General features: G+C 34.8%; 2 protein-coding genes and 1 pseudogene across 4 annotated transcripts in view; 2 read left to right on the top strand and 1 right to left on the bottom strand.

The window, feature by feature from the left end:
* The window catches only part of LOC18110850 (receptor-like protein 43), an 83686-nt gene that overhangs the window by 50298 nt on the left and 20723 nt on the right, over window positions 1-12665 (top strand). The window contains exon 2 of one of the 3 annotated variants that reach the window (XM_052445760.1): window positions 7553-7897. The exons of the other annotated variants lie outside the window; for them this stretch is intronic. Coding sequence (XP_052301720.1) covers window positions 7553-7897 — 345 coding nt within the window. The remainder of the gene's footprint in view (window positions 1-7552; window positions 7898-12665) is intronic. 3 annotated transcript variants of the gene reach the window in all.
* LOC18110849 (receptor-like protein 35) overlaps window positions 7089-12665 on the top strand; it is a 39875-nt gene continuing 34298 nt past the window's right edge. The window contains exon 1 of the mRNA XM_052446052.1: window positions 7089-7189. The gene's annotated coding sequence lies outside the window, so the exon portion shown is untranslated. The remainder of the gene's footprint in view (window positions 7190-12665) is intronic.
* On the bottom strand, window positions 9010-12550 carry LOC18110851 (uncharacterized; annotated as a pseudogene).

Genomic DNA, 12665 nt, shown 5'->3' with positions numbered 1-12665 from the left:
ATGTTTTCTGCTAGCTTATTCAGGTAGTCTCATGATATAGGTCCTCTATGAAGTGTAAAAAATTAGAAGATAAATAATGAAGCAATGAATATACTATCCAGCCTAGTCATCATGTCTTTCGACTCTTTCCAGTTAAACTAACAATTTTCTTTGACTACTTGCAGATCGATAGCTAGCTTTATCAAGACTCGCACATTAAGAATACACTAAAACTGCTCAGTGTTTCACTGTGCAAGTCCACAGTGAAACACTGAGCAGCTGCTTTCCTTTTTTTTTTTTTTTTTTGCTTTTTTACTTTTTTTTTTAAGCTGTTTTTTTTTAAAAGCTGTTTTTTTTTTGTTTTTTTAATGATTTTTTTGTTTAATTTTTTTTTTGTTAATGTTAAATTTTTTCTATTTAGTTATCAAATTTTCATGACACGGGTTTCGGGTTTGACTGGTTAACCCAGATTTTTTTTCAGGTTTACTTTTTAATTAATTATTTTTTCGAGTGCAGTCCAAAGTGAAACGCCGAGCTGTTTTTTTTTTTTTGCTTTGTTTTTTTAAGCTGTTTTTTTTCTTTGTTTTTTTAATGAATTTTTTTTGTTAATGTTAAATTTTTTTCTATTTAGTTATCAAACTTTCATGACACGGGTTCCGGGTTTGACGGGTTAACCCAGATTTTTTTCTGGTTTTTCTTTTTAATTAATTTTTTCGTTTAATTTAGTTTGTTAATGTTAAATTTTTTCTATTTAGTTATCAAACTTTCATGACACGGATTCCGGGTTTGACGGGTTAACTCAGCTAATTCTGGGTTAACCCGTAATTTTTTTTTTCCTATTCAATTATCAAACTTTCATAAATAGCTAAAAGGAATCAGTGTTTTACTGTGGACTGCACAGTGCAGTCCACAGTAAAACACTGATTCCTTAGGCGTTTTTGTTTTTGTTTTTTTGTTTTTTTTTAAGTTGTCTAAGTTTTTTTAGCTGTTTTTTTTATGCTTTTTGAGATTTTTTTTTGCTTCTTTTTTTTTTAATTAATTTTTTTCGTTTAGTTTAGTTTGTTAATGTTAAATTTCTTTCTATTTAGTTATTAGACTTTCATGACACATATCCTGAGTTTCACGGGTTAACCTGGTTTCACGGGTGAACCCAGGTAATTCCGGGTTGACCCGTCAATTTTTATTATTATTATTTTCATAAATATTTTTGTTTAATTTAGTTTGTTAATGTTAATTTTTTTTTTATTTAGTTATCAGACTTTCATGACACAAATATTAGGTTTAACAGGTTAACATGGTTTGACGAGTTAACCCGGATTTTTTTCTTTTTAATTAATTTTTTTTGTTTAGTTCAGTTTGTTAATGTTCACTTTTTTTTTATTTAGTTACCAGACATTCATGACACGGATCCCGGGTTTAACGGGTTAACTTGGTTTGACGAGTTAACCTGAATTTTATTTTATTTTTTGCTTTTTTTTTCTTTTTAATTATTTTTTTCGTTTACTTTAGTTTGTAATGTTAAATTTCTTTCTATTTAGTTTTTTTTCTTCTTAGAGGTTTTTTTTCTTTTATTTTTCTTTTTAATTAATTTTATTTAATTAATTTAGTTTATTAATGTTAAATTTTTTTCTAAGTAGTTCTCGGCTGATGCCTTTAGTTTTTTTTTTTTATGCCTTTGACTGTGGACTACACAGTGCAGTCCACGGTGAAAAGGATGATGCCTTTTGTTGTTCTTTTCTTTTTAATTAATTTTTTTTGTTTAATTTAAATTGTTAATGCTAAATTTTTTTTCTATTTAGTTATCAAATTTTCGTTACACGGATTCCGGGTTTGATAGGTTAACCTGGTTTGACGAGTTAGCCCAGTTAATTCTGGGTTAACCCATTAATTTGTTTTTTTCTTTTTAATTATCAAACTTTCACGATGCGAATTCAAGGTATGACGGGTTAACCTGGTTTGAAGGGTTAACCCAATTAATTCATATTTTTTTTCTTTTTTTCATTAGTTTTTTTTCTTCCTGTTGGTTTTTTTTCTTTTTAACTAATCTATTTAATTATCACACTTTTATGACACGACCTTGCAGCCAGACCCACGTCCAATGCTATTGGGTCTGGTATTGCAGTCCAGACACTTTTATGCTAAGGGTTGACCCAAGTTTAATGTTATTATTAATATTATAAACATTACTCTTGGGTCAGGCGTTGCAACCAAACCTGAGACTCTTGGGTATAACTTTACAAAAAAAACCTAGCACTTTTAGATCTTGGCTATTTTTAAAATGCAAAAAATAATTGACCCGCGGCATCGCACGGGGCATGTAACTAGTTTAGACCTATTGATGGTTGGAAATACATGATAGAGGAGTTGGGGATCAAATGCCAAGAAAGGGAAGGATAGTGTTTCAAGAATACCCAGTCTATCTGATCCATCTACACAACCATTCTAGGAGGACAGGAAACCGATTTCTATAAAGTTCCTGACTCTGCTCAACTTTCCTTTCATTGTTTCTGGCCATTGATGTTTCCCAAGGGGTCGAACACAGGTCAAATAGCATTCCCATTTTTTTAAGAGCTCTTTCTCGAAATCCAGAGGTGGGCTTAATCAGTTGAGGGAAATGCCTGCTTCTAAGATTCACATATCATCCATCAATGATCTTTTTCTTCTGATCTTGTGCTCCATGGAATCTAGTGCAACTTTTGAGTACTGTATGTGTTTTATTTTTTCCTTCACAAGTTCTCTTAACTTTAACCAGCTAATCTTTTCATTACCTAGACTAGATGTTTCTTCAATATAAAAAAACCACTGTGTTTCCATTGAGGAAGTGAGTTGTCGAAACTCTAGAAGTGGTGTTACAAGTAACTTGAAGGGAGTGGAAAACATTCCGAATTGCATTTCTCAAATTTTTTTGTTGTTGCCGGAATTTTCATTTATCAATGAATTGTTTTTGCTGTTGCCGGAATTCTGGCTCTGAGTGCCCAATGCTTGATAGAATATCAAGTCTAGATGACATGCATGGGTCTAGTTTATTTTCAAGCTCAACACCCTTCGGCGTGGTTAAGAGTAGAGCCCAAGTGGACATAGATTTGACAAGCTTCCAAACAGACATGGGTCCGAAGAGTTGCCAGACCTAATGTTCTTGGGCTCAATTACACGGTGAGCCCAAGCAAAAATAAATCTGGTGATTTGCCAAACCCAACGTTCTTCGTTCAGCTATGCACTGAACCCAAACAAACATGGATTTGGCGAGCTGCTAAACCCAACATCATTGAGTTAAGCTATGTGTTGAACATAAATTAACATAGATCTGACAAGTTGTCAGTCCAAATATCTTTAGGTTCAGCTACACGTTTAATCTAAGTGGACATGAGTTTGGCGAACTTCCAAACCCAACATTTTTGGATTCAGGTACTCGATGAGCCCAAGTGGACATGGGTATGGCGAGCTGTCAGACCCAACACTTTCGGGTTTAGCTACTTGTTGAGCCTTTAGCAAGTTGTTAGACCCCACACCCTTGAGTTCAGTTACTTGTAGAACCCAAACAGATATAGATCTAGCGAGCTGCCAGATCCACCGCTCTTGGATTTGGCATCGTGCCAAGCCAAAGTGGGTTTGGGTATGACGATCATTATAGGCCCCATGTTAGACTACAAAGTTTCATTTGTTTATTCTTGTGACTTTTAATATAAGATGTTAAAGTTAAGGATATTTATTTTCCTATATCCCTAGGTATATAAAAGTTTTCTAAAGACCTATCATATTTTCATTGCCATTAATATTTTGTAATGGATATTTATCCCTCATTAATATTGTGCAAGGGATATTTGTTCATCACTTAATGTTTTGTAAGAGATATATATCTTTTATTAGTGCTATAAGAAAGAAATGTCTTTCCAATCCCTCAACTCTATTAAAATGACAAGGTTCAGGGGTTATAAATACTCTCTGAACCATACAGGTAAAGGGTTTACAATCTTTATTTTTTATTACATCCATATTTTTTAATTATTTATTTATATAATCTCATTTTTAAATTAGTTTTTATTTAAAATAGATAAAGGAAAAATCAAAGTATATAAATTGAAAGATTGATAAGCAAGAAAAGTTTTAAAAAAAAAACAATTATTATTGAATTAAGCATGATTAAAATTTGTCAAATAACTATTTAATTACTTTTAATACTAAAAGGATTAGTTATTTTAAGAAAAATTAGCAACCCCTTAAACACTATTTAATTCATTTAGGAAATCAATATTGTCGGGTTCCTATTCTTAAAGAATGTTAGTTTGGTGAAAGTTATTTTTCAAAGTATTTTTTATTTGAAAATATATTAAAATAATATTTTATATTTTTTTATTTTATAAATTTTATTTTTAACAAGAAATCAATATTGTCGTTTTCCTATTATGTTTTTACATCGTTTTATTATATCGATATCAAGTTTTTATAGTTTATACTCTTGTTTAGCAATCAACTAGTTGAAAAGAAACATTCCTTCCTGCTTAAAGAATCTTGAGTGGGTCTAAACTCCATATGAATGGCTGTTCTTTTAGCAAATTTTCATAGACTTGCTGCACATCACTCGCATAGACTTGATCTCAACAAAAATGTTAATTTCGGAAATTAATTAATATTGCCGGGTTTCCAACACTCCAGTTATATATGAAGGTGAGGATGACACTATAACTCTGCATGCCCACTTGCTTAAGCTGTGAGCAAACTACGATCCAAAATTATTAAGAAGTTTTCTTCCGATTTTGTGGCTTCGAATTTCTTGGAAATTATATTTTAGTGGGCAAAGCAATCTTCGCATAAATCTTTTTTATATATATCTTATTATAAATATTTAATTAATTATCTTATTTTTTTAATTAAGTCCGGCACCTCAATTTATGAACACTTGTATTAGTGAATTAAGGGACTTCTCCTCGCGTGAAATATTCACTGACTTTGATTATCATTTTTATTTTCAATTATGTATACATAATTCCATAGTTTAAATTATTTTTTATTTAGAATAGAAAAAGGGAAAATCAAAGTATATCAATTGAAGGAATGAAAAGACTTTTGGATCATGAGAAATGTTATATATATTAGTGCGAAGTCATTGGTGCCAAGAAACAACAATTCAGTTTGCACAATTTGAAGTCAACAGGGAATCAAGTTGATAGGAACCTTTCATATATATTGCATATTTCCATCGGTTTTTATTCTTACTTTATTTTTTTAATTATTAAATCCTGAAAAAGGTATTTTAATACTAACAATTAATATGTGCTCATGAACAAATTAGTCTTTCTTTGCTCCGATTCTCTTTCAGCTAAGGAAACTTGTTTAATGCTTCAACCAGTCACTTTGATTTCGTCTATAAATACTACTAATAATGCCTTTCTTCACTTCTCATCTTAAATTCCCAGTTAATTATACTTTGAATCCTGTAAGGCCAGCCAACATGGGGTTTTCACTACCGTGCCTCTCTCAATCTCTCTCTTTCATTCTGTTTCTCTTCCATTTCCACTCAACAATTTCATCTCCACTCTCCTCAAATTACTCCTCCTCCTCCTCTTCTCATTTGTGTGCTCATCGCCAATCTCTTTCTCTCCTTCAATTCAAACAATCCTTCTCCATTCAGAGTTCTCCTTTTTGGTTTGCTAGAAACTATCAATATGATCAATATCCCAAGACAGAGTCATGGAAAGAGGGCACAGACTGCTGCTTGTGGGATGGAGTCACTTGTGACCTGAAAACCGGGCACGTCAGTGGACTGGACCTCTCCTGCAGCATGCTTTACGGCACCCTCCATCCCAATAATTCTCTCTTCTCTCTCCATCATCTTCAAAAACTCGACCTCTCTTTGAATGATTTCAACACCTCCCATATTTCTTCTCGATTTGGCCAGTTCTCCAGTCTAACACATCTTAACCTAAGTGGTTCAGATCTTGCAGGCCAAGTTCCGTCAGAAATCTCTCACCTCTCCAAAATGGTTTCTCTTGATCTCTCTAGGAACGACTATGTGAGTGTAGAACCAATTTCTTTTGACAAGCTTTCTTTTGACAAGCTTGTTCGAAACCTAACCAAGCTTAGAGAACTCGATTTGAGTTGGGTAAACATGTCACTAGTTGTTCCCGATTCCTTGATGAATCTGTCTTCTTCTCTGTCATCACTCAAACTCGATGACTGTGGATTGCAAGGAAAATTCCCATCCTCAATGGGGAAATTTAAGCACCTGCAGTACTTGGGTCTTGGATGGAACAATCTTACTGGTCCAATTCCATATGGTTTTGAGCAACTCAGTGAGCTGGTTTCCCTTCATCTCTCTGGAAACTTCTATCTAAGTCTAGAACCAATTTCTTTTGACAAGATTGTTCAAAACCTAACCAAGCTAAGATATCTCGCTTTGGGTTATTTAAATATGTCTGTGGTTGCACCTAATTCCTTGACGAATCTGTCCTCTTCTTTGTCATCTCTTTCCCTTTGGGGTTGTGGATTGCAGGGGAAGTTCCCGGGTAACATCTTTCTCCTCCCAAACCTTGAATCACTCTATTTGTCATACAACGAAGGCCTCACTGGCTCTTTTCCTTCGTCCAATTTGAGTAATGTCCTTTATGGGTTGGGTCTTTCTAATACAAGAATTTCAGTTTATTTAGAAAACGACTTAATCAGTAATATAAAGTCATTAGAATATATGTATCTTAGTAATAGTAGTATTATAAGGTCAGATTTATCCTTGCTCGGTAATCTCACACATCTCCTATCTTTAGACCTTTCAAGTAATAATCTAAACGGTCAGATCCCATCATCACTTGGAAACCTTGTACACCTCTGTTACTTGAATCTCGATTCCAATAAATTTATGGGTCAAGTTCCAGATTTTTTAGGTAGCCCAGTCAATCTTTCAGAATTAGATTTATCCAATAATCAACTAGTAACCCTTTCCATTCTCGATTAAATATCCTTTCAAATCTAAAATATCTATATTTATCCAATAACTTGTTCAATGGAACAATACCATCCTTTTTGTTTGCTCTTCCTTCTTTACAATCTCTTGACCTTTACAACAATAATCTTATAGGTAATATAAGTGAACTCCAGCACAATTCATTGGTATACCTTGATTTGAGCAATAACCACTTGCATGGTACAATCCCAAGTTCTATTTTCAAACAAGAGAACTTGACAGCCCTTATTCTTGCGTCCAATAGTAAATTGACAGGTGAGATTTCTTCTTCTATTTGCAAGCTGAGATTCCTTCAGGTCCTGGACTTGTCCAACAACAGCTTTAGGGGTTCTACACCACAATGTTTGGGGAACTTCAGCAACATGCTCTCAGTATTGCATCTAGGCATGAACAATCTTCAAGGCACTGTCCCTTCAACATTTTCAAAGGATAATAGCTTGGAATATCTCAACTTCAATGGAAATGAATTAGAAGGGAAAATATCACGGTCTATCATCAACTGTACAATGTTGCAAGTTCTTGATCTTGGCAACAATAAGATTGAGGATACATTTCCCTACTTTCTAGAAACGCTTCCAAAGCTCCAAATTCTTGTCCTAAAATCCAATACATTCCAAGGTTTTGTGAAGGGTCCGACTGCAAATAATTCATTCTCTAAATTACGGATTCTTGACATCTCTGACAACAATTTTAGTGGGCCATTGCCAACTGGGTATTTCAATAGTCTTGAAGCAATGATGTCCTCGGATCAAAACATGATTTACATGAATGCAACAAATTACACTGGCTATGTCTATTCCATAGAAATGACATGGAAAGGTGTAGAAATTGAGTTTACAAAGATCCGAAGTACTATCAGAGTACTTGATTTGTCAAATAACAATTTCTTCGGAGAGATTCCAAAAGTGATAGGAAAGCTTAAAGCACTCCAACAGCTCAACCTTTCTCATAATTCCCTTACAGGTCATATCTAATCATCATTAGAAAATTTGACTAATTTGGAATCATTAGATTTATCTTCAATTTGCTTCCCGGAAGGATTCCAACGCAGCTGGGAGGTCTAACATTTCTTGCAATCCTAAACCTTTCACATAACCACCTCGAGGGGCCCATACCAAGTGGAGGGCAGTTCAACACCTTTGATGCAAGCTCATTTGAAGGAAACTTGGGTTTATGTGGATCTCAAGTACTAAAAAAATGTTACGGTGATGAGGCACCATCATTACCGCCATCAAGCTTTGATGAAGGAGATGATTCAACATTGTTTGGAGAAGGATTTGGATGGAAAGCTGTGACAGTGGGGTATGGATGCGGGTTTGTGTTTGGAGTTGCAACGGGATACGTTGTGTTTAGAACAAAAATGCCTTCATGGTTTCTTAGGATGGTTGAAGATAAATGGAATCTCCAGAACCAAAAAACAAAGAAGAATGCTGGCAGATATGGTGCTAGAAGAAACTAAATGATGCAATTGATATTTTCAAGTAAGTTTTGCAAGCATTTGAGTTTTCAAATTTTATGTTCACATCAAGTCTTTTCTTTACTATTTCATTTGATCAGTCTTACCTTTCTAATTTTGCAGTACAAACAAGATATTATGTTGATTTCACACGGAAACAACATCAAGGTTAATTGGGTGGCAGATTCATAGTATTAGATTCCCTTTACTCTTTTTTTTTTTTTTTCATCAAGGTTAATTGGGTGTTACTTCTATGAAAAAGATTCCATGTATGCAAGCAATAGTTTGTGTAAACTATAAAATCATTTATGTTTAGGTCACTTTTTATGTGTTCATTTCCTTATTCTTAATCACTTAAATCAATCTCCCTTTCTTGGAGTATTTTAAATTTTATAAGAATTAAAGCAATTCTGTTCACAACAGCAACAATATTTGTAAGCAAAATAGAGTAATTCTATAACTTGTAAGTCATAAATGACTCTTAAAAAATGTAAGAAACCCATATCAACATGGACAAACAATGTTCCACAACTCTTGACACACAGCCAAAATCATCAACAAAATCAGTCAACATTGGTGATTGGCAAGTTTATATCTAAAGCAAAAGAAAAGCAAGATAGGTATTAATACCATGTTAAGAGCTCTATGTTACTGCAAATCTGCAATTCTAAGTCGCCTAAAAACAACATATTCTACTTAGAGCATTTCAGAATAGGAAAAACATGAAAATAATTTAAAATACAATTTCTCTTGGCCTGATATCAAGAAAAAACAAATCAATATTTCAAGGGTCCTGATTATCCGACTGAAGATTCAAGATTTGAGATACTACGAGTATAGAGAGCTCGTTAGTTATGGCTTAAACTTGATAGTCATCTGACTACTTGGCCACCTAGGTGAATGCGAGCTTGACCTCCTGTACTCATTTGCAGCAACCCTAGTCTTAGTTGATGTGCCAAGAACTCTCTGCAAGTCTGACTGGGACAATGGCCTTGGTGCCTAAGAAAGAATCCCAATGAAGAAACTCAATAAAGGGTTAAAAAATCCACAGCAAGCTCAAACAATGGAAAGATAAAATCCTCCGGTTAATATTTTTTAACACCAATAGCTATCCCTTGTAGTTCATAACAACACTTTGTTTAATTTCTTCTAGTTCTCATGAGGAACCATACTATCTTCTATCCATTGCAATGGAAGTCATTGGTTTTGGAAAGAGCACAACAAGCAACAATTACCAAAACTTTTCCATGACACCCTCAGGCATGCATGGGATTTCTATGCAAATATTACAAATCAATAAAAATACCTTGAAGAATTAGCTGGGATTATAACAAATCACAGATGAGAACCAGTGTAGCCCTCACACAAACTTGTTATGCAGTCAAAGTCAATTTTGCTTTTGATCTTCTCCCCTTTCAAAACAACCTTCAGGATCTCAACCCTCTCTCTTTGATCAGGTATCCCAATTTCAAAGGCCTTAGGAAGATGTTGGAGGATTGCTTCATCGAGTTCTGAAGGTCAGTTGGTTGCAGCAAGTACCATCACTTGTGCATTCTCTATAAGAATATTATCAATGAGTCTGGTCAGGCCAGGCCCATGAATAAATCACACTTTCACAAATCTTACATGAAATGCATTCTAGCAAGTCACTGCATTGAAAGACTACACAAATGCAGCACTTGTTTCAAGAGTAAGAACTCACGATCTGTAGTAAATACATCCCATAATGCCATGAACTCAAGCTTCATGCCTCATGATCTGTAGTTTATAAGCCAGGCTAAAAACAGCAGCAACTACAATAGCATAGAAGAGAATCAACAACAATTAGATTATGAAAACTTAGTTAATTACTTCTAAATCTGTTTCTAGCCAGCACAGAACCAACAAGATTTGCATGGATTCAAATGCAGAAAAGAATATAATGAGGGATGGTTTCAACACAAAGATGTAGTTGCTAAATACAGTAATGACCACTTTCACAATTGCCAGAATGCATGCCATTCAGTTACTTTTGTTATATCCCTGATGCAGGATGCATAGAAATACCACACGGCAACAAAAATACCAAAATTATGATCATTTCGCAATCTCATTCATCGGAATAAGATCCATTAGATAAGCAAGCTACAGTGCCCTGTTTTTAAAAGTTAATAGAGCATCCAACAAAATCTTGCTGCTAATAAAGATCTTCAATAAGGACAGGTTAGGAATGTTCAATTTTAGTAAAGAATGTTCACAAAGTACTACCTTGCTTCCATTATCAGAGTGAAACTAAATTTCACTCAACATAATCGGTGGGTGATAGCAAGTTTTAGAATAACAAGGCAATAATTTTAAATCATCATTGTTTTGCTAAATGCAAGACAAAGCTCCAGCACAAGAGAGGCAATTCCAACGCAATCTATACTCACAGAGCTTTTGTGCATCGCCGAACCACTTGCTCTTCAGATTAGAGATCCTCACATTTATAAAAACAGCTCCAGACTCTCTGACAATAGCTTTTGCAAGCATGGTCTTCCCGGTGCCTGGAGGTCCATATAACAATACCCCATTTTGTGGACCAAGAAGTTTCCCATGTGAGAAGAGCTCAGGTTTCCGCAGAGGAAGAATCACCGGTTCATACAAAGCTTGCTTGTTAGATTCCAATCCTCCAATTGATTCAAAAATAAAAATACACAATTGCAGCATATTGATAAACCATTAAACCGACTATAAATTCTAAAGCCTCTATTCCAATCAATTATATTTTCAACATGAGAACATGGCCACATTGGATAGTGTTTAGAGGATAGTCTTGATTGTTACAAAGCAGTTTAGATCTTCCACAAAGCAATTACAATCAGAAGGCTTCATAATTGAAAAGTTGGTTTTCGATCAAAATTTCATCTGGCATAGAAAGAACTAATATCTACATTTTCCAGTTATAGCCATCATATTGGTTCAAGGCCAAGTCTTCAAGTTTAATTTCTTCCAACTATGAACTTGTCCCAGTCAGTCACGCAGGAGGCTATTACTGAACATAGCAGCCATCAGTGTTCACATCGTATCATTTTCAAAAAAGGTGGACTCACATAAATGCAACTAATAATCATGTGCCATTAGTTTATGATATCGCAGAGACTCAAATCTACTCCATATGATGGATATTTTCATGTATTCAGTTGATATTAGAAACTCTGAGTATTTGTTGCATAGTAGCAGCCAACAAAGTATAGACTGCCTGGAAAAAAAATGGCACGTTTGAAGACACCATGAAATATTATAACTATCTATGGTTGTAACAACAGTACTATAGCACCAACCCAGAGGTCAACGCACCAGTACAAAAGTTCCAATATATCAGAAACGAACTTGGTCTCCAGTTTCCACCAACCCAAAATGACTCCATCCATCCAACAAAACTTGAAATTTAATCATATCCCATTCAGCATGAGCAATAACTCCCCAACATCCCCAAAACTAATTAAAGCACCTATCTTCACCAAAACACCCTGATTCCCTACAATAACCCACCAAACCACACACATCCCTCATTGCAGTCTTAACCTCATGGTCCTCATCCCATTATCACACAAAATTCAAACTTCTTGCAAATAAATGACAATTCAAGCATGCTATAACATCGACCTAAAGGCCTAAACTCCAGCGCTCCAGTACAAAAGCTTAATATACAACTCAATCAGAAATGAACTTAGTTTCTACCAACACAAAACAACTTCATTCATCCCAACAGAACTGGAAACTTAAACACACCCTATTCAGCACAAGGAGTCACTCCCCCATGTTCCAAAAACTGATTAAATTACCTATCTTCACTAAAACACTCAAATCCCCCAATCCCTATTCCCTATAATAACCCACTAAACCACCAGGATCCCTCATCGCAATCTAAATCTCATAGCCCCCATCTCTATTGTCACACAAGAATTTGAACTTTTCAATAACCCAGAGGCCTAAACTCCAACCCACCAGTTCAAAAGTTCAACAAATAACTCAATCTGAAATGAACTTAGTTTCAACTACCACAAAGCAACTCCATTCATCCCAGCAAAACTGGAAACTTAATCTCATCTCATTCGGCACAAGCAATCACTCCCCCATATCCCAAACACCGATTAAAGCACCTATCTGCACTAAAGCACTTAAACCCCCCCCCCCCCCCCCCAAAATCCCTATTCTCTACAATAAACCACCCACATCCCTCATTGCAATATCAACTTCAACCCCACTATCATACACAAACTTCAAACTTTTGTAGGTAAATGACAATTTAAG

This window comes from Populus trichocarpa, chromosome 12, assembly GCF_000002775.5.
Source record: "Populus trichocarpa isolate Nisqually-1 chromosome 12, P.trichocarpa_v4.1, whole genome shotgun sequence".
Classification (NCBI taxonomy): domain Eukaryota; kingdom Viridiplantae; phylum Streptophyta; class Magnoliopsida; order Malpighiales; family Salicaceae; genus Populus; species Populus trichocarpa.
This window is presented reverse-complemented; position numbering and strand designations above follow the sequence as displayed.